The 23015-nt window shown below is 42.2% G+C and overlaps 1 protein-coding gene across 1 annotated transcript in view; it reads left to right on the forward strand.

The window, feature by feature from the left end:
* The first annotated feature begins 252 nt into the window (after positions 1–252).
* The window catches only part of PDGFC (platelet derived growth factor C), a 412230-nt gene continuing 389467 nt past the window's right edge, over positions 253–23015 (forward strand). Inside the window, exon 1 of the mRNA XM_030191608.1 lies at positions 253–661. Within this exon, the coding sequence (XP_030047468.1) occupies positions 544–661 (118 nt within the window). The 5' untranslated portion in view covers positions 253–543. The remainder of the gene's footprint in view (positions 662–23015) is intronic.

Genomic DNA, 23015 nt, shown 5'->3' on the forward strand with positions numbered 1-23015 from the left:
AATCTTATTTTTTTTTCTACTATGGAAAGTTCAATCGATTGCCAACTTAACTATTTATGAAAGCGAGAAGAGGTGTCCATCATCAAGTGTTGTTTATTGGCTGGGAATTGTTGCAAAGTCCTTATTTTCTCTGAAATTGACACAACAGTTGACAGGTGCTCTGCTGCAGCAACTTTTCAGCCCCCCCCTTCCTTCCACCCCCCCCCCCACCTCTGTTTGTCTGAGTGAGCTCCCAGTGCTTGCCAGTGCCACTCTCATCAAGATTGTTTTAGTCCGGTTGGGAACGGAGTCAGGTTCAGACAGCTCTTTGATCCTTCTCCCCCCAACCCCCCTTTCAAACTGGAGACAAAAAGGGGCAAGAATGGCGAGGCAAACTTTCTTCGGATGGGATTATGTGGCATCTCCCCGTCGATGATCTGCTCCCCATGCTGCCAAAACCAGGCTGAGTGTTTCCTTGCGAGAGGCAACGCAGTTGTTCGGTGGTGAAATTCACTCCTGATCTGCAGAGCTCCCGGGTCTGTTTACTCTCCCTCATTCATCCAAATGATCCTCTTAACTTTCCTCCTCTTGACTTCTGCCCTGGACGTCCTGCAGCAGGGATCGCAGGCTGAATCCAGTCTGAGCAGCAAGTTGTACTTCGCAAGCCCCAAGGAGCAAAACGGTAAGTGGGTTGCTTCTGTGAAAACTTTTTTTTTTTAAATTTTGTCCGTCTACCTCGTTTTTGGTATCTTGAGGAGGAAATCTGTCAGCTTTTGTTGACGGAAGCAGGGCCACAGATAAACTGCTAGAGGGCAGTGCAGGAAGAATCCCCTTAAGGTGTTTTGGGACAAAATAAAAACTGGAGCACAGGGCTGAGGCGGTCTGTGGTTTGTGTGCTGGTAAATGTGAGCTCTATCACTTTTTTTTTTCCGGCCTGGAAACGAACTAATCCGACATCGGACGTGGAGAATGACTTTTTTTTTTTTGCTTTCAAGTGTACCTGAAATGTTTAGGAACTCCTGCCATGTTAAAAAGTCCCTGTGGGCTGGGGTTGCACGGTGTTGGAGAAAGACTCCTTTCATAGAGCCAGGGCTGCTTCAGGGTGTGTAATTTGCTTAGCCTTTGAACTCCATATGATTTACATTAATCAGATTGCTAGGCGTCTATACTGTGCATATTTTGAAGTCTGCTTTTTTTGTGTGTGTGCCTTGCAAAGAATGTTAAATACAGTTAAGTGCGTTTCTGCAGAGCACTGTATTGTAGAAACTTCAGGTTTTTGTAAGGCTCCTGCTTCCAGGTGGTTCTGAAACGTTGCAGCCGTATATAAGTACTTCAGATCTGGAGTGTGTGTGTGCACATCAGTGACAATACATTTTTTTCTTCACATGTTTTAGAATAATTAAAAAAAAATGAGCAGACAGGTGACCTTAGAAGCGTAAGATGCAAAACAATAAAAACGTCCAATAGCGTCTTGAAATGCCAATCCTTTCATAAAGTTTTTGGAAGGTTACAGCTTTCATTTGGCTTCTGTTGATTCAGCTATTACGCTGAGCTATTTAAGAAGATGGTTGTTAAAACGTCTATGTGCATTTTCAAACGTGTTATTATGTGAAAAGAGTTGCGTAGCAGATGATCTGTTTTTTTGCTGGGATAGGATTAATATCGTTGCTCCTCGCCGCCTGCCGATGTGATGACAAGTGGCACCTGCAGCCCGCCAGACCCTGCTCACCAAAGAGCAGCCCAGGACCCGAGCTGTGCAATGGCGAAAGGGCCAGCAGAGAGTGATCAAAAGGCATCAGGAACAGGGTTCTGTGGCGATAGGATCAGACTAACCCCATTGTTCTCAGAGCTTAGTACAGAAGAAAAATGTCTTGCATACCCCCACCCCTCAATAAAGTTGTCTGGCAATAACGCTGAGATGTAATATAGGATAAAGTAGTCTCTTGGGGACAATTTGCCTCAAAGAGGCTGTGGAAGTGTATGCTTTAAGTTACAAAACACTTACAGTCAGCCCTCAAACTAAAAGAAAAAAAAGTATGTTGGTTATATGATGATACATATCCAGCCATACTGGCCTTTGGCTTAGAATAACTTAATAAGCTTTGCTCCTGGTAAGGATAGATTTGTGTGGTAGATATTAAATAATCAGAGGGGTTTGTGTAATGTTGCTGTTTATTAGAGCATAATAACATGGGGGGGGGGGGGGGGTGTCATGTGCTAACACCATTAAAGTGTGTTATTTGCCGCAGCACCTATGGTATGAAATGTAAATAAGGCATGTCCCAAGTGACCCCCATTATGTAGTAATTGACAGTACATTTGGGCCACCCAGAATGCATATACTGATGATCGGTCTTACCTGGTGATGCGATTATGGGAATTTATGAAGTACCAAGATTCCACGAAGGGATTTTATTATTATTTATAAATGTTTCTTCTTAGATACCATTTATTGTGTGGTGTTTAAGGCATGTGCGTTTGGGACATCAACCCGGAGGAAAGTCCATTTATAAATTTGCTTCTCTGTGCTCTAGTTGTACAGTCTTCATGAAGCCCTGTTAAAATGTGCGTGCAGTGAACCTGGATATGTGCAGTGGGTTTGCTCTCTGCACCTTGAACATGTCTTCTCTAAAGCCTTTGCATGTTGATTTAAAATCATCTTAACATGGACATAACATGCTGCGCTGATTAGTTTGAACTGGGTTTCATTGAGGTAAATAACCATTTTTTGAAGCTTTTAGCAAGAAGAAAGAAGATAAAGATTACACCCCCTGATGATCCTGCCGTGACTGAAGGGTGGCCTGGTGTTTCAAAACATAAAATTAAATATAGTGTTTACTTATAAATAGACCACAGTCTGCTGCCAGCATTGTTCAGAGTTTACTGTTGAGCAGACTTCAATGTTAGGGATGTGCATTTTAGTATCATTTCATTTAGGACCCATTAATGAAATGGTGAAGGGAAAACCCCAGAAAGAAACAAAATGCCTCAAAATCTGTCTACACCAGTGATTGTCTTTTGTGGCCATGATCCAGAAGAAATCCACCAGGCTGGAGAACTCTGAAATCCCACGCAGGGAGTCGCATGGTTTTACTTAGCTGCCATCATGGGGTCATGTAAAAACAGAAGAGTAGTGGGAAAACTCAATGCAGAAAAAACACAATGTCTTGTACTCACCTCACAACATAACACAAGCAACTTCACCACCATACCCAGACTAAATTGCTCTCTTCTTGTCTCAAATAACCTGAAAATTCTTGGAGTTACCATTAATCGAAATCTCACACGTGAAGAATACAACGAAAAAGATGTTCCACTCCATGTGGAAACTCAAAAGAGTAAAACCTTTCTTCCCGAGATACGTTTTCCGTACCCTGATACAGTCAATGGTACTAAGTCACTTGGATTACTGCAATGCACTATACGCTGGCTGCAAAGGACAAACTATCAGGAAACTCCAAACAGCCCAGAATACCGCCGCCATATTTGGAAAAACTAAATATGAAAGTGCAAAACCTTTAAGAGAGAAACTTCATTGGCTCCCACTTAAAGAACGCATCGCGTTCAAGATCTGCACGATTGTACACAAAATCATCCACGCAGATGCCCCAACGTACATGCTAGGCCTTGTGGACCTGCCGCCCAGAAATGCCACAAGATCATCCCGCAAATTTCTTGATCTACACTTCCCCAGCTGTAAAGGACTAAAATACAAGCTGATACATGCGGCTACCTTCTCTTATATGAGTACACAGTTGTGGAACGCATTACCTACTGCCTTGAAAACAATCAACAAAATATCTAACTTCCGTAAATCTCTGAAGACGTATCTCTTCAACAAGGCCTACAAAGAGAACCCATAACCTAACTAGATTACCTCACCAATCCACCCCAGTTCTGAAAGTCTTCCTTCTACATTTATATGCTCAAATCTTTTCTTTTCCTCCTTAATCTTTTTGCATCACTAATTGTATCTGATATCCTGGAATGACGATGCCATAACAGGACTCTGTAAGCCACATTGAGCCTGCAAATAGGTGGGAAAATGTGGGATACAAATGCAATAAATAAAATAAAATATAAAATAAATGGACCACAGACTCTAGAAACGAGGGAAACAAACTTGGTGTCGAGTCTATGATTAGTAAATCTTCTTGAAGCACCAAGTTTGTTCCCCTCATATCCGGAGTTCGTGGTCCATTTCCCACTACTCTTCTGTTTTTACATGACCCCATGATGGCAGCTAAAAACTGTGTGACTCCCTGGAGGTGCAGAATCATGATGCACCTATAGAGGGTCCACCCATGTTGTGAACCTAAACGTGGGGGTTTATGATCCCATTTGGGGAGCTCTGGTTTACACATGCCTTGGAAAGGTTCTCTTTTTTTTTTTTTTTGTCGTAATTGCTTCTGAATAGGGCACCATTCTGATCTGCTCATTATAGGGGTTTAGTCCGTACATTAATCAAGTGTCGGAATGACACAAAGGGTAAAGTATAAACGTTTCAAAACTACTGTGTACTGTTGCTTTAATAATAAAACTGGTTTTCATGACACCACTGGACACTTGCAGTGTAGTACAGTGGTGATTAGCATTCAGCTCCAATGTGTTCCTGCCCAAGAGAGCTTAGGTTGTGAAGGACAATTCTATAAAGGAGTTGTGTGCACAGATTTATAGAAAAGGTGCACTTGTGCATGAGACTAACATCACACTTGAGCATTTTAACTGCATATGTGCTAGGCATTCTGTAAAACTGGCATGTTATGGCATGTAACAGCAAATGGGCTGTACCAGTTGGGTGTAAGTGGGCATTTCATCTTGCAAAGCACGGACCTTATAGAATAATAGTAGATGCGCACTAGCTTATGCCCGACATGGACCTTACGAACACGATCATGCCTATAATGCAGGGCTTCTCGACCCAGTCCTCAGGGCACACCAAACAGGATATCCACAATGAATATAATTCATTGTGGGTATCGTGAAAACTTGATGGTGTGCCCTAAGGACAGGTTTGAGAAGACCTGCTACTAACCGGTTTCGCTTGAGACAGGTGTATAGGATCTCTAGGGGAGAGGAACAGAGAGTAGATGGCATGGATGGGCAGACTGGGTAGGCCATACGGTCTTTATCTGCTTACAGTTTTCTGTTTCTTCTTTGTCACACTTACTTTTAGGCATCGCTTGATAGAATTATCCCCTTGTTTTATGGTGACTGGTAAAGATCCAGGAACGTAAGGCATATGAACAATCTTGGTAATGCACAAGAGATAATGCTTTTCAGATATGTACTATAGAGGGCCTCCCATGGGCTTCTGGGATGCCTGTTGTTAAACTGTCCTGTGGCAAGAAAGAGTAGCATAGAGATGGCAAGAACCCCTTGAGACATTTACATTTGGGGCACATGATAGAATGCAGTTCAGTTTGGAACAGTATTTGGAACATCACATGTGTCTGTAAGGTAGGGATGGGCAGCCCAAATATTTTTGTTTTGTTTTGTGTCCCTTGTCGTGCAGCATTGTTTGTTTTGTTTTGGTTAGACTTTATTTTTGTTTCAGGAGCAGTGTTGTTAAGAGTACACACTGTTTGTCAATAGTATGCACATGCCTGATGGTTACTGCACGCAATCTTGAGATAGTGTGCCATCCTTGCAAACAGTAAACAAAGAAAATCCCAGAAAATGTCATGTGTGTTCTGCTCATTTTTGTTTGTTAATAAATTGACATGCAACGACATGGGCTATGTTACTGACATTTCCTATGGAGCCCTTTTACTACGCCATGGTAGGGCTGCTGCAAGCCAAGTCGGCCCTACCGCCAAGGTAGCGCAGGAGCCTGTCGGTAGTTCTGAAGTTGCTGCCTGCAGTTTCTCGTGGTAGAAAGTAATTGTCGATTTTCTCCCATGTGGGGGGGCATTCCTGGAGGTAATTGGCAGTGTGTGGCCCACATAGCCGCGTTCTGCCCGATTGAGAAGAGCGTGAGCCCTTCTCACCAGCTATATTGGTGGCGGTAAGGGCTCAGACAGTAAATAACTGTGCACTAATTTTAATATTAGCGCACAGCCATTTACTGTTCCATTTTTTAAAAAAGGCCTTTTTCCTGCCGCAGTAAAAAGCGGCCCAGCACGCGTCCATTTCACGCACCAAACTAGCACAGGCCACTTTTCACCGCAGCTTAGTAAAAGGGCTTCTATATCATTTTAAATGTCAGTCCATCCCTACTATAAGGTAGTGAAAAATAGACTTTTTGTATAAATTTGTGGCACGTGAGGCAACTTACTGCAATATGTACATATTACAAATAAAATTGAACAATTCATCTTTCTGATGCAAAAAATTCCTAACTGGCTGCATCATCTTCTTAACCTCCCCAATACAAATTGCAGAGTAATCATAATATTCTGCTTCCTGATACATAAAATTCCTAACCAATAGTGTCATCCGCATCCCTCCCCAAATAAAATGATACCAACTCTCTACCGTTAAAAAAACATATTCAATCACAATTGCAGACAGTACTATGTCTATATGTGTTTTTTTTTGCTGGGGCCCTTTTTCTGCATCTTCATTGGCTCCCCTCTTTTTGAAGTAATTGTTCATTGAAATGTTCCTGTACACACTTAACTGCTGTATACCCTGCTATGGAAGTCTCAACTCGGCGATCAACTGGTGCATTACCATTTCCAAACATGATATGCTGAAAAATCTCTTCTGTGGAACTGTGCATTGCCCTGACATTTCTAAATACACTTATTTACTCTAGCTGTGCTAGTATAGCTCATGTGGAAATTACAGGAGACATGGCAAGCTGATGTACCATACTGGTTTAAGCAATAGGTATTGGTCCTTGCTTTGACTTTATCCATGGACGGTTAGGGGATCATTTGCAAGTGAGAGCTTCATTAAAACGGCTACGCGGTTTGGCCGCCTCGTCTACATTTCAGCTTGCTTTGGAACTCCACCACATCACAAGTGAAAGCATTGGAGCAGTGCGATAGATTATTATTATTATTTATTGCATTTGTATCCCACATTATCCCACCTATTTGCAGGCTCAATGTGGCTTACATAGTTTTGTTAACACAGTTAATCCTGGATGTCAGGTACAGTTATTATTGTGCAGAGATTAATTAAGGGAAGAAAGTAGATAGATGCTAAAGTCACCCTTAATTCTCTGATTTAAAAAAATAAAATGCAAAATTGTCCCATTTTAAACGCTAGCCCACTCAGGCCTTGACATGTCCCTCTAAAGCTTCCTTATGGTAGTTGAGTTAAATCTTTTTCCATGTATGCTGCTTGTGGTTGATCAAATATACAGTGGAATAGAAAGACTTTGGATTAGAAAATAACCTTCAGTATCTAAAGGGATTTTTCCTGCGCTGCATAGTCTCTCTTAACTTGGAACCTGGAGATGTGCCAGATCTGTCAACTGCAATGTAGGTATTTGGTGAACAAGACTTTTTGCTGATAGTGAGTAGTAAAGGCAAGCATGAGGGTATCGGTTACTCTATCTAAAAGGTATTAGGTTGGTTGGCAAAATGTAGTGAAATTTAACAATGAGACTATTGTCTTAAGAAAACATTTAGAACAAGTTACTGTATGTGTATTTGTGCAGCTAGTTAAATAGAAATAAAATACCAACAGGAAACAGACTTTTTTTTTTTTGCTTCGGGGCTGGGATTGGTAATTGCATCTCAGTTCGAAACCACATAAGCCTGCCTAGCAAATAATAATAATACACATTTGAACTTTTTTATTTGCATTTGATCATGAATCACTGAAGTTTATGTAACTGTGTTTTTTTTCTTTTTTGCTTATATATTCTGTGTTTTTACATAGGGGGATCATTTGTATTTACACTTGGTGGCATTTTAACCATTAGGTAACCTAGGCCGTTGCCTGGGGTGGAAGATTCTATAGAGGTGGCAAAGAGCAACTACAGTCAAAGAAAAGCAGTAGGTCCTGACAATTGTACAAAAACTCATCAGGTCATACTTTGCCCGTAAAAAGAGTGGCTAAAAGTGAAAAGTAAAGAGTCAAGGACTTGATATATATTGCCTTTCTGTGGTACAACCAAAGTGGTTTATATAATACTAGCCGTTAAGCCCGTAACAACGGGCTAGTTTTTTGTTTTCCTATGGCCTCCCCCCGTCCACAACCCTGCTCTCTCCCCTACCCTCCCTCCAGGTCCAGCAACTCTCCTCTCCCACCTCCCATCCACTCCATCCACCCGTGTCCATCAACTGTTCTCTCCCCTACCCTCCATCCTCGGGCTCCCATCCACCGCGATTGTGATCTCCTGTGCCCTGCCGTCCCCGCTGCCGCCATTTCGCCATCCCGCCCGGCATTGCCCCCCTCTTTCTGCTGTCGTCGTGTCATCAGTTCTCCATCGCTGCGTCTGTTTCCCTCAGTTCCGCCCCTTCCTTCCCTCCCTGCTCCCTCCTCCTCCGATTTCCACGCCCATGTCCAAGCCCTCCTCCCTATTGGGCTGTACTGCTGGTGGAGGTGGGGCTTGGACTTCTACACTCTCAGCGTTCCGACTCTACTGCGCATTTGCAGGTGAGTCGGTCACTTGCCGTTTATATGTTTGATAGAGGGCTCATAATCTAAGTGGCTAACTTTCAAAATTGCTATTTACTCAGGAAAACAGCTTTTGATAATTGTTTTGGGGCATGCAGCAGTTTAATGAAAAGTTACAAATGATGGCTGCTTGGCTTTGGAGTCATGGACTCCATTTTAATTTGGCTAAGACTGAAGTCTGGTTGGGCAAGGATAAGTGGGAGGGTTGTTGTCTCTAGAGCTGGAAGGAGTACTACTACTACTACTACTACTTAACATTTCTAGAGCGCTACTAGGGTTACGCAGCGCTGTACGAGTTAACAAAGAGAGACAGTCCCTGCTCAAAGAGCTTACAACAGGTTAAAGGGTAAAGGGTCATGATTTTGATGTAGTGCCTTTCTGTGGTTTACATGTATTATATGCAGGTACTTTCCCTGTCCCTAGTAGGCTTACAATCTAAATGTTTTGGTTTTCAGTGTCTGGTGTGGTATGAGCTTGTCGTCTTTGATTTGTTGGTTGGGTATTTAATCCCTGGAAAACCTGAGATCAACTGCTCAAGGGTAGTTGTGGGTGTCTCCATTGAAGGATATATGATTGCAGTTCTCAATTACTGTAGGGAATAGTTTTGCTTGAGTGGGTTTGATGGGAATCAGATTATATGCAGTTTCCTAAGTAGATTAAGAGTTGGTTTGGGGAGCAGGCTTTTGAGATTTGAGTGAAAATGTGAGGTTTGGTCAGGTAGGTGGGTGGGGCTTGATGGTTAGGAATTGTTAATCACCATGTTTGATGATTAGATGGGAGTTTTCTGTATTATTAACCTTCATCCTGTCAACATATTTTACATACAGATCTTACCAACTGGGGTCCAGATGGACCCTATACAGCAGTTGTGATGTATGATGCAAATAAGTGTTTTTGAACATATTCTTAATATGCAAGTGAGTGTGCTGAAGGAATTAGAAATGCACTGTCCAATAGGTTACATGTTGTGCTTCTCGATTGGTCTCCAGGACCTCAGGATCAACCATTTCTGGTGGGTGGACAATGGAGGGGCCAGCCCATTTGGGCAGGGCCAGGAGTTAATAAAAGGAATGGGTTTGAAGAAAACATGGTCTTTGGTTTCCCACCCTTGCTGAGGGGGAAGCCCTTGACACAAAATGGAGGACTTCTGAAATATCCTATGAATGAAGCCTCTGCCACAGAGCAGAGGGTGCCTGCAGGGAGTTCCGGACTTGGGAATGCGAAGGACTGCCTGGGAGAAAAGATACCCTGGTTAGGAGAAGTGGGAACGGGGAAGCCTTACTTCTGGAAGGACATTCAAAGGGTGTGTGGAGGGGAATCCTGAACCGGGATGGGGCAGAAATATAAGAAAAACCGTGCTACTGATGTACAATGACTAGTGGATTTCTTCTGGTGACTGGAGGAGAGTGTCTGAAGCTGATCTGGAACTTTTATATGCCCTGACTGTATATATCAATTTGCGTTTCTGAACTGTTTTCAAGTTGTTAAGTAAAGCCAGTTGAAGTTTAACTCAATGACTGCTGGTTGTTTTTTTGAATGAGAGTGGACTTGAGAGTACCTAGAGAAAGATTATTTTTCGGCCTATACAGATTTCGATTTAGTCCGGCCAGCTTGCTAAAGTACAATCTGTTTTATGATCCCTGGTCTTGGCTACTTGAATCAGGGGGTTACAATATCATCTCAATTTTTCACTAAAGTGCTCAGGGTGACTGATTCTCAACACATATCGGTGGCAATTCTGTAACTGGATGCCTCCATTTTGGCAGATAAATTGCATTTTCTAGCCAGGGAAATAAGATGGGCCATGTTGGATCAGACCAAAGGTCCATACAGAGAAAGATGTAACACAATGCTGTTGTAATTGATGATGGGTGAATTTACACAGAGTGCATCTGAAGCCCATCTGCACAGTTTTAGGATAGTTTGAACTAATCTGAGAGGCCACAGATTCTCAAATAATAATTCTTAGACTCTTGCCTACTCAACTGGCATCTCAGGAACTGTTCAAATGGAAAAATATGTGCACTTGCATTTGACAATTTAAATACAGTGTTTTATCTTTTCAGTGCTTTGATCCTGGGGAATATTTATTTGAAAATCAAGGGAAGGGAGTGGGGTACTAAATCAGCAAATACAAATCAGTGAACACACCACACTCTGTAAATCACTTGGAAATAACCCAGAATCATCGGAAGGAGGAAAAAGCCTCAGTGAGCCAAGGCTTACTAAATTCGGTCCATCAATGGCTTCAATATAATCATAGGCTAAAAAAAACCCTCCTGTGGTTAGAAAATAACTTTTTTTCAGATGATTTTTTAATCAGTTGTGTAAGACATTTTCTTAAGAGTTCAAAAAGCATTTAGCTTCAAATCCCATAAGTTTCAAACTTTGTATGCTTCTGCCCAAAGACTCCTGCAGCTTTCTTCTAACACACCGCAACCATGCAACGATGGCCAGCATTTTGAATCTCTGCTTCGGGGGTTTGTGGGACTTTATTAATTAGACAGCAGCAGAATGAGTTGAGTCTAACTAATAAAGTCCTACAAATCCCCGAAGCAGAGAGTGCCCACCGCAATTGCCAAATGATCCAGTTCCAGGAGGGAAACTTTTTGGCCACTCCTGATTTTAAACTTACATCCCAAAGCAATGTGGGATTTGTAGTCCCTGATTGTATCAGTTGAAATCAGTGCTGCATGTCCCATAATGCAGCATGATGAGGTGGTCAGAAATCCAACAGTGGCCTAAGTCTCCCTCCTGGAATTGCTTTAGAGACTTTCTCTAAAGGATTTCCTTGTGCCATGTTCTAGTACTATAAGTTCTGTGGAAAGCTTTCTAGAACCTTTAACTTTTTTTTTTTTCATTTTTGAATTCTTAGACTTACAGTCCTGAATTTTTGTGTTAAATTATCAGTTACTATTATACTATCCTGACCTGTGCATTTACCATGCCTGCTCCAGTGATCCAGTTCAGAAATTCTATGAATTCATATTGACAAAAGTAAAAGATTCAGTTAGCTCCTGTGCCTGGAAACCCTTAATAACTTTTCAAGAGCCTTCTGAGTCTTTTCTAGAAGTTTGTTGGCACCCAAGAAGCATTAGCAGAATTGGGGGATTTTAGGCCAGCCCTAGCTTTCTGAGAACCCTATGATGTATTATGGGACCTGCAGCATAGATTTCAAATAGGTTGAATCAGGAATTGTCAATCCCACATGCTTTTGGCTAAAAGATCTGTCTCCTGGAATTGGGTAACATGGGCAGTTTGACATTAGAGGTACAGGAATTTATTGTAGAGAGCCGGTGGGCTTTATTCCCCCCTTCTCAAAGGAAAAAAAAAAACCTTATGCTGAGTTACTCCCCCATTGGATAAGATCAACCCTCTTCTGTGCAGTCTGAAAGACTGTACATGGTCCTCATCCTTACCTGCTCCAAAGGTTCCTGTGGCTTTAAGCCATGTTTCAAAGCCTCCTGCTTCTAAGACTTCAATTCCTGGTATTCCAGACCTGTTTCCTGCTCCTAAGACTCTAGCACCTGGTACTCCAATCCAGGGGCTATAGTTACATTTGCTTCATTGCAGTGGGGCTGGGACTGAAGAGAGATGACTCCTACCCTTACACTATACCACCAGTGAGGTGGGCAATTACGTCTGTGGTCCAACCAATAAATTGCCCAACACAGCATCAACAATTAGAGAGTCTGGAGGAGGAGCTGATGATTGGTTTGTTTGGTCTCTAGAACCAAAATGGAGAAAGTGCTGGGAAGGGGGTGGGGGTGGGAGATTGGTTGGTTGGCTGCCTCTTTGCATGTAAGGGGTTCATACAATGCTTAATGATGGTGCCAGGGTGGATTATGGTGGGTTGGGCGATGCTATTATCGAGGTGCAGGTTTACATTAGGAGTTTAGGTTGTGAGCAGGAGGAAGATGGTGTGGATAACACGAGGAAGGACTTAGCAACACTAGAGGAATGGTCTGGAATTTGGTAGCTTAGATTTAATGCTAAAAATGCAGGGTCATGCACTTAGGCTGCAAAAACCAGTGAGAGCAGTACAGTTTAAAGCATCAAGAACTTTTGTGCATGAAAGAGGAGTGGGACTTGGGTGTGATTGTATGTGATGATCTTAAGGTGGCCAAACAGATAGAGAAGGCAATGGTGAAAGCTAGAAGGATGCTTGGTTGCATAGGGAGAAGAATGGCCAGTAGGAAAAAGAAGGTGAGACGACATTTAGCATATTGTGTATAATTCAGGAGACCGCATTTTCAAAAAGATATAAACAGGATGGAATCAGTCCAGAGGGAGGGTGGGTACTGAAATGGCCAGTGGTCTTCATCATAAATCGTATGGGAACAGATTTAAAGATCTCAATTCTTTGGAAAAAATGTGTGTGTGGGGGGGGGGGAGATATGACAGAGATATTTAAATACCCGTTCAGCTTAAATGCACAAGAGGTGAATCTCCTTCAATTGAAAGGAAGCTCTGGAATGAGGGGGCATAGGATGAAGGTGGAAGGGGATAGACTCAGAAATAACGTGAGGAAATACTTATTCACAGAAAGGGTGGTGAATTCATGGAACGGCCTTCTGGTGGAAGTGATGGAGACATAAACAGTATCTGAATTGAAGAGAGCTTGGAACAAGTATGTAGGATCTCTAAGGGAGTGATAGGGAGAGTAGATGGCATGAATGGGCAGACTGGATAAGCCATATGGTCTTTATCTGCCTGATAGAGGTATATAAAATAATGAGTAGAGTGGAACGAGTAGATGTGAATCGCTTGTTTACTCTTTCTAAAAATACTAGGACAAGGGGCACACAATGAATCTACAAAATAGTAAATATAAAACAAATCAAAGAAAATATTTCTTCACTCAACGTGTAATTAAACTCTGGAATTCGTTGCTTAGCGGGGTTTAAAAAAGGTTTGGCTAGCTTCTTAAAAGAAAAGTCCATAAGCCATTATTAAGATGGACTTGGGGAAAATCCACTGCTTTTTTTCTAGGATAGGCAGCATAAAATGTATTGTACTGTTCTGGGATCTTGCCAGGTACTTGTGACCTGGATTGGCCACTGTTGGAAACCGGATACTGAGCTTCATGGACCTTTTGTCTGCCCAGTATGGCAACACTTATGTACTTAACTGAGCCTATCTAAATCCGTTGAGGGCATGCGTGACGTAGAGTGTGCTGTACATTGCTTGCATAACTGGGAGACACGTGTATGTCCCACCCATGCTCTGTTCACATGTAGGCCCCGTGCGTTTGTGCACTACAGCACATACACACATCCTTATAGAATAGCACTTCTCACATTTAGAGGCATATTTTCAAAGTACTTAAACTTACAAAGTTACGTGGAGACGTATTTTCGATATGATGTCTCAGTCCGAATAAGAGAGAATGTCATTTTTGAAAAAGAAAAGCATGTTATCTTTTCTTCCCCCCCCCCCCCCCCCCCCCGAAAATACTATTTAGAATAAGGTTTTGTGCTTTGGACATTTTGTTTTTTGGTCCATTTTTGAAAAAAAAAAAAAAAGAATAAGTACAAAACATAGAGATTCATGCCAGTGGGATGTAGGAGGAGCCAGCATTTTTAGTAGACTGGACCTCCAGACATCCCAGGAGAGCAATGGGGCATCCTAGAGGGCACTTCTGTGCACTTCATAAAAATGCTCCCAGGTACGCCTCAACTTTGCTTCCTTATCTTGTCCCCTGAGCCTTCCAAAACCCAACTGTGCCCCACTGTACACCACTACAATAGCCGTTATGGGTGAAGGGGGCACCTATATGTGGGTACAGTAGGGTTTTGGTGAGTTTGGGAGGGGTCACAGTTTCTACCACAAGTGTGACAGGTAGAGGAAGATAAGGACCTGGGTTCCCCCACTGTTTACTGGACCGACCACTACACTACTCTAGGGACCTGCATTTAATATCTGAGGCTGTCATAGAGGCTATTAACTCATATTTTTATTAACATTTTTTTTTGGGGGGTGGGTGGGAGGGGGTCACCCCTGATTCCCTTCAGTGGTTATCTGGTCATTTAGGACATCTTTTTGTTCCTTATTTGTTCTGAAAATAGGACTAGACCAAAACGTCTTGGTTTTAGTCCTGGACGTTTTTGTTTTGTTCCATTATGGATGTAAAACATCCAAGTGTTAGACACGCCTTATTCATGCCTTTGAAACGCCCCTGACACGCCTCCTTGTGATTGGGATGCATTGCAGACGAATTGCAAAGATAAACATCTACAAATTAGGTTTTGAAAATAACCAATTTGGATGTTTTGAGAAGATAAACATCCAAATGGTGCTCTATGACACTTTGGACATTTTTCTCTTGTGAAAATGAGCCATATAGTAACCTATAGAACCTTGTAAGTCTAAGTGCTTTTGAAAATGAGCCCCTTGGGCGCAGAGGTGTATCTGTACTCCGGCGGTAGGGGGGGCCAGAGCCAGAGGGAGGGGCACATTTTACCCCCCCCCCCCGGCACCACCGACCCCCCCCCCCCCCACTGCCATTGCCAGACTCACTATCCCGTCACTTCTTTGTTGCTGTTCTTATGATTCCATTTCTACTTCAATCATGTTATGTATTTCTTAGGCAGAACCAGTAAAACCGTACTTCAAATAGGGTCAGCGTCTGGAGGCCGTGCGGAACAGCTTCACTCACCTTCATCGTCTTCCAAGGAGTTCATGCAGGGGAAGTAGCCGGCGAGTGCCTCGAAGGAGACAGAGAGGCTGCTGCAGCTCTGGGAGCTCTGCATGCTGAGCCCCGCGCTGTCCTGCCGGTGCTGTCTGCTCATTTTAGACAAGCCGCCAGCCGAGGTCCTCTCTTCCATTGCAGCAGGCTGCAAGTTGCAAAGCTTCCTGTTCTTCTGAGTCTGACGTCCTGCATGTACAACGTGCAGGATGTCAGACTCAGTTTCAAATTCTGAGTCTGACGTCCTGCACGTGCAGGACGTCAGACTCAGAAGAACAGGAAGCTTTGCAACTTGCAGCCTGCTGCAACGGAAGAGAGGACCTCGGCTGGCGGGGGTTTGGGTCCCCCGCCAGCAAAGATCGGCGGCGGTAGGGGGGTCCAGGCCAAAATCTGCGGGGGCCAGGCCCCTGTGGCCCACGCAGATACGCCCCTGCTTGGGCATGTGAGTGGCAGTTTTCTTGGCATTTGTGCATGCAAGCTGCATGTAGATAAAGCAGAGGATTATTAACCAAAATCGTACTGCGAGCGCTGAAAACATGAGCATTACTCCTAAGGAAATTCTGTGCAAAGAAATTAAAAATGTTTGAAATTCAGGTGCAATTTTTTTTTGTTTTTTAGTGTTCAAAATTCTGCATTATTTATTTGTACTTTTGTGTCTAGAATTTACCCTGCATAAAAGCCTGGGTCTCCAGGTGCAGGGCCTGACCCCTCCCCCCCCCATACACACCCCACCACACACTTTCTCCCAGCTCAGACTAGATTCCCCCCCTAGCAGTTTCACTCTCCAGCTAGCTTAAACCCCTCCCTAAGTTTGATCTCCCTTCTTTCCCCCTTGCCTTCTGCGTTGTTTGTTATGCAGTAAGTGCAAAACCTACCACAGTTTAAGAAAAGGGCCTCTAAACTGTGTTTTGCACTAGTTGCTGCATGTAAGGATCAACAATGCAATGACTAGTGAAAACAGCACAACTTAATCTTGGCTATATCGGACGTAATTTCAAGTTCAATTTTTTATTTGCATAATTACCTTTGACCCTTTTGCTGTTCATGTAATAATTGTGCAAATTCAAAAAGAATTAAAACAACCCCCTCCCCCTCCCCTTTGACAAAAGAGTCCCCTTCCAGAGATGGACTTTACCTTTTTTTAGTTAAATTCCTTGAGTCACTCCTTAGACTCCTTCCTGAATGACTCATTACTTGGTGGCTGCCCTGGGCCTAGTCTTACCTAGCCTTATCTTGCTGTCTGCTCTCTTCTCTCATGTTCTTACTTTCTGCGTTTTCTTTTTAATATCTCTTCTGAAGGGGAAACTTGGAGCTTGGTCCCTTCTTTTCCTAGGGCGCCACACAGAGACTCCCTTTTTCTCTTCCTTGTCAGGCCTACCTTTGTCTTTTTTTTTTTTTAAGTCTCTGTGCACAACCCTGACATCTTTTGTACCTGTTAACGCAACCTCCTGGTGCTTTTATCTGTCTCCATCCTTTCTGTTAAGTTTCCAAATGCCTCCATCACACCTTGTTACACTGAGGCTTATCTAATAACTGGCGATGGCTAGATCTATGAAATGTCATTTTCACAGACTTAAATTATAGTTGCTTTTTTTTAAATATTTTGATTTCATTTATTTTAATACATTTGGTTTCATGAAAATGATTTGGGCACAGCTGTTTTAGTTTAATTGACTGAAGCTACAGTGACTTACTGCTGTGGACTGATAAGAATAAGGGTGATGTGTTGAAGTGCCCTGACTTTCTTAAAGAACTACTGCCACCCACAAGATGAAAGAAATTGGGTGGTGTGTCCTGAAGTCATGGTTCTACTGACAAGTACAAGGTCAAGTGGTCACATAAATTGCTTATGTTGGCTTCAGTTATTATATCTTATCTGTACTTCCCAGTCAACACACCTATTTGTCTGCAGGTTATCTGTCTTAGTAATTGTTCATGATCTGTATTTTTAATGCATACCAGCCTAAACAACATTACTGATGTTCAGGTTGAGTGCAAAACTGTTTCCACATAGAACCCTTAAATGACTGTACCTTTCTGTACCACATTCATCTTAAACGAAGCATACTGTGTATCTTGGAAAACTGCTCGCCACAGTGTGCTGTACTCCAATTCATGGGAGCAAAACGTTGTGAGGTCTCATGAAAGATCTGGAAATGTACTCAAGCCCTTATGCTGGTGGCTGTTGGTTTACACAGCTTTTCCTGCTGATTGGGGTTAGGTTGAAGAGCGTTTACTTCTAGCAGGGAGAAAGGCTTGTTTTGTACTAGCAACTCACAGCAATGAATTTCTCACAGTAACTATATGATTGGATAATAAGGAGGTCATTTTAGAAAACTTGCATAACATTTACATGTGCAGGTGGCCATTTTACGTGTGCATATAATCTGAGAACACTGCTGTTCATACATGGGGAAAACCTGGGATGGCCTAGCCAAAAAAAAAAAAAATTCAAAATAAAAAAATCATTTTTGCTCACTCACACACTTCAAGTAGGAAACTAGCAACAGACCAGTATAAAAACCTAATATAAAAACTCTGAGAGAAGAGGATATTTTTGTACTCTGTGCTTTGATGATATAAAGGTTGGTGTTTTAAAAAGGTAAGGTAAGTTTACTGATAGAATTAAAAAAAAACTCAAACCCCCCAGACTTTATTAATTAGTCTCCCTACCCTTTCCCCCATAGTTTCTAAAATTTGAACCACAGCATACAGCATTAACAGATAGCCTCTAGAAGGTACAACAGGACCTAGTTCAGTCTTTATTTCCACCCACTCTCCCCAACTCCCGCCCATTCCTAGCACATCTCTTCATTTATAGTCATATCCTAATTAGAATAACTGACTATTCGTTAACAAGCGGGAATTTTCATTATTTATTTTGTTTATTTATTTATTAGGTTTTATTTACCACCTTTTTGAAGGAATTCACTCAAGGCTGTACAGTAGAGTTTTAATTACATTTAATGAGAAGCAAACACTGAAAAAAATCACACAAAATACCATATAAACTTAAGGTTCTTTATATTAATATAATACCCCTAATATCTTTAAAACGTTTGTACAACACAATAATACTAAGATGCAGACAGCAGTCCAGCAGCAAGAGGGGTGCTATCCAGTCTTTTGCATTGAGTGTTACATGTATGATTATCTCCCAGTTGGCGAGAGGTTATATATGTATGTGTTTGATGCGAAGAGCTCCTAGCTCTCAGAGAACAAGTCCGTTCTCTTGAGGCTAGAGTAGCGGAGGAGCTGAGAAAGATAGAGAGGTACATAGAGAAGGCCTACAGGGATGTTGTAGAGAAGTCCGACTTCTGGTCTGGCAGCTTCTGTGCTGCCTTGGAGGAGGGAGGTCTTCTAGAAGGAGTGCATAATTCTGGTGAAGTTGGAAGTAATCTTGTAGCCAGGAACTGCCCACCAGGGGATGCAATATCCTCTTGCACAGAGGATGTGTCTCCAGGAGCTTCTGCCCATGAGGGAAGGGTTAGGACGGCTGTTGTAGTTGGTGATTCGATCATTAGGCATGTAGATAGCTTGGTGGCTGGTGGGCATGAGGATTGCCTGGTCACTTGCCTGCCTGGTGCGAAGGTAGTGGACCTCATGCGTCACCTTGATAAGATTTAAGATTTTCGGGGCAAAACTATTAACTCTGCTTATACTCAGGCTTATATTCGAGTATATACAGTCTATATCAAGATTAATATTTTGTATGGAATTACTGCAGATATCAGAAGCCAATGTTCCTACTTCAGAAATGGCGTAACGTGATCCTGTAATTTTAAACTGTTTATCATCTTGACTGCAGTATTTTGTATAAGTTGTAATCTTATAGTATCTGTTAAATGTAGACTTTCAAATAGAGAATTGCAGTAGTCTAGATGACTTAATACAAAGGAGTGAAGCAGGACACAGAGGATTGACACAATTAAATTTTGACAACATATTTTCTTTAGTTTGAATAAAACATTTCTTTATGATTAAAGAAATGTGCTGTTGGAAGTTTAAGTGGTCATCGATGATCACTCGGAGGATTTTCAGTGAATTAACGATCTTAATTTGAGTACCATCTATCACTAAGGTAGTATAGCATCAAATTTTCTAGAGATTATTGCTCTAATTTTGTCTGGATTTAATTTTAATTTACGAAGATTTAGCCATGTTGCAATGGAACCCAGTTTTTTATTTAGATCCTGAATTTTAAGAACACTGGAATGAAGAAAGATGACATTGTCTAGGCAAGGAGGGCAGTAGCCAACATAGAAGTTGAAGAAGCCTGCAGCTGAGGGGCTGGAAACAGTTTCCAGAGAGGGGCCACAAAAAGAAAACAAGAGAAAACAGATAAGAGCTGTTCCCAGAATCAAGCCCAAGGAGCAGGGCTGCTGCAGCATGAAATGTTGTACTTCCAAAGATTCATTTCAGTGGTGTCTGATGTCACCTTCGTGTTGGAGGCATTTTGGTGGATGGTACAATGGGTGGTGCAAGCAGGAGGCAGGGACAATGCAGGCAAAGGAGACGGTCAACAGCCACAGCACATATTTGGCACATAGATTAACATCACCACTCATTGTTAGGCATCATCTTGCCCCATAATAGCCATTATGTTCTTTTCTCTAGCTCTGCACTGTTCTCAGGATCACAAAGCACAAGTTTTTGCCCAGGGCTGTGGAGTTGGATTTGGAGTCAGTAAAAATGTACCAATTTCTAACTTAAAATTAAAAACTCATAGCATTATAATATATGATAAATTTATCATTTTATATATAATTTTTTGTTCAGGTTTTGTGGTCTTTCATTTCTAATTTTGTACATAAAGAAATATCTCTTATGTTTTTGTAACTAATCAATTTCTCTTAGGTTTACTATATATAGTAGGAGTCAGAGTCAATATCAAAGGTGTGGTATACTAACTCCATTGTCCTGGTTTTGCCTGTTTCCCCTAGAGAAGAGAGAAGGCTTTTCTGATCTCCTTTTCATTTATCCAGGAATTTAGTTTGTACCTGAGATCCCATTGGTTCAGAAGCTTTATGGCCCCCTTTTACCAGCCTGCAGGCCAAAGATCCTTTTCCCCCCAGAACTCTATTTTCTCATTGACCCCATAATTCCACCCAAAGCCACCTCCTAAATGGCAAAAACCATCTTCTCAGTTACTCCCTTGCTTGCTGTACAACCAGTGCGTTTTTTCTAGCAAAAAAGGTGCTGGTACTCAAATGCCAGGCCACCCTTCAAGGGTGGGATGATCACTGAGGGACCCCCCCCCCCCCCGCCAATAGCCAGGCCCCCTGCAACCAGTCACAGAAACTATAAGGTAGAATTGGCGTGTAGAGCCCGAGCTCTTGCATTAAAACTTGGGATCCATGGGTTAATTTTAGCAGACAGTGGAAAAGGTGCCAGTACTCAGTACCCCCTCAAAAAAGTCCTATGTACAACAGATACTGAACAGAGATTATATGGTTTTCATTGTCCCCTTACCCAGCACCACCAAAGTGGATGCTCTGAAATTCTTCAAAGAACAGACGTTCCAATTAGTGGCCGGGCCGCAGTTGCATTAACCAATGGATATTCACCAGTGGATGCAACCTAATGAAGGTTCCTTGGGAAATCAGGTGGGGAAAATGGAGCAGTTGTAACAATGTGATACCCAGATGCCTGCTACGCAGGTGGGGCTAGTGCAGTGCATTTGAAAACCTAGGGGGTCTTTTATGAAGCGGTGGTGAGCCCAACGCGGGCTTACCACTTGCTAATCCGGAACTACCGCTGGGCTACTGCAGCAGCCTGGTGGTAGTCCCCCCCCCCCCCCCAGCATGTGCCACTTCCAGTGCTACAAAATCATTTTTATTTTTATAGTGCCCCCCTGGAGAACTATGCAAGGAATATGAATAAATGAACTTCCCTAAAATTCTTAATGACCCTCTGAAGCTCTTAATCCTATCGATAGGGCTTATTCCTTGCCATTTGCTATACACCTGGCCACCCAGGAGTAGCATGGACCAATGTTAAGTACTGTTGAAGGTACTCGTTTGTCTTTCTTTTATCTTTAGGTTTTGTAGTTACCTCTTTCCCTACTCACGATCCAGTGTGCTCAGTGAACAGATATTTTCAGTGGGAATATCATGCACAGCTAGCTCCAGACTCGGTGGAAAAGCTGGCATTTTCTAAAGACAAAACCGGAGGAAGGACTGAGTGCACAGCTCCACTGAAGCACTGCATACCCACATTTTCCGCCCTCAGTGTCTTGCTGTGGTTTTGCCAGTTGCTACTCCAGCTGTTGCTGCCTTGTCTTTTTTTTTTTTCCAAGTGACTTCTGTTAACGCTATTTGAAAAAACATCTGAAAAGAGAAAAACCTCTCCACCCCAACCTCTCTCTGCTTCTGCTGCCTGTATCCAACCCTGCGGCTGCCTGGCCTAGTGTCCTAAGCCCAGTGGATTCTGTTAGCCCCTGTAGAAGAAAAGAAAAACTTCCTCCTTCCCTGTGGCTCTCTCCTTGTTTACTTTTGCGGCCTGTGTCACGGCCTACCCTTTCTGCTAGGCATTACCTCTGCTCAGCCCGCTATCTTGATCCAGTGTCACTGCCGTGCTTCCTTTTTCTATCTGCTGTTGCCTGCTATAGTCTTGTTTCCACAGCGCTGTTTGTTGTGAGAGGGTTGATGTTGGGGTGATTGTTGACTGTTTTGTTTTTGTTGTTGAAATTCTTGATTGAGGACAGGGCTGTGGAATCGGAAGCAATTTTGGTAAAAATGTACCAACTCAGACTCCAGCTTCAAAATAAAAACTTAAAATTACTGTATATTATAATGTATAAAATGTTTTTCATTTTATACTTATATTTTTTGTCCTGGTAAATATATGTTATATTTACTAGTACCTTAGATCTAGAAGAAAAAAATATAATGCCTAATATCAGTATGAGTTGGATTCAAGACAGTAGAAAAATGCTAGAGTCAAAGGTTTAGTGTGTCAACTCCACAGCCCTAGTTGAGGAGCCTAGGGGCCTAGAAAGTAATTGAAGGGGGCTGAAAGTTCAGCAAGGCAAGTAATTCCTTTGCATTAGCCCTAGTAAATGGCTAATAGAAAAAAAAAATTCTGGATCACATTAGAATGTGGTTAAGTGCAGCAAACTGGTGTGTTTAGACATGTTTTTTTTAAAGATGGGCAGCAGCATACAGCTTTAGAGGTCCCGGTTTTTGATATCCAGAAGAAGGCAACAGAATTCTTCACTTATGCAAGCTATTAAAATGTGTTTTGACTGATGTCCATTTATTATTGCAGATGCAGAAGAAGTTAAAAAGTTATGAAAAGTATGCCCTGGAGAGAACTTTAAAGATAATGGTTGTAATGATGATACTTAGAGAACAGGTTTTTATGCTTGCTCACACTGACCTTACTGGTAGGGTTCTTTGCATAAAGCTGCTGCATTTTTCTTCATGTTTTGAAATTTCTAGTTCTTCCTAACATTGCTTTACACATGACCCAAGTGATTCAAATTCTGATCCTCTAACTGTGCTATTAGTTTACCTCTTCTTTGATCAGTGTATTTTTGTATGTAGATAAAATACGGTGCTGGACAGACTTCTATGGATGGGCTGGAGTTTAAATTTTAAGGGGTTTCGACGTTAGCTTCAGACCTTAGTAGAAGAGCAGTGCTGGGTAGACTTCTATGGTCTGTGCCCTGAGAATGTCAAGGTCAAATCAAACTCGGGTATAAAGTATCACATACCATGTAAAATGAGTTTATCTTCTTGGGCAGACTGGATGAACCGTACAGGTCTTT

This window comes from Microcaecilia unicolor, chromosome 2 (genome assembly GCF_901765095.1).
Source record: "Microcaecilia unicolor chromosome 2, aMicUni1.1, whole genome shotgun sequence".
In the NCBI taxonomy this organism is placed as follows: domain Eukaryota; kingdom Metazoa; phylum Chordata; class Amphibia; order Gymnophiona; family Siphonopidae; genus Microcaecilia; species Microcaecilia unicolor.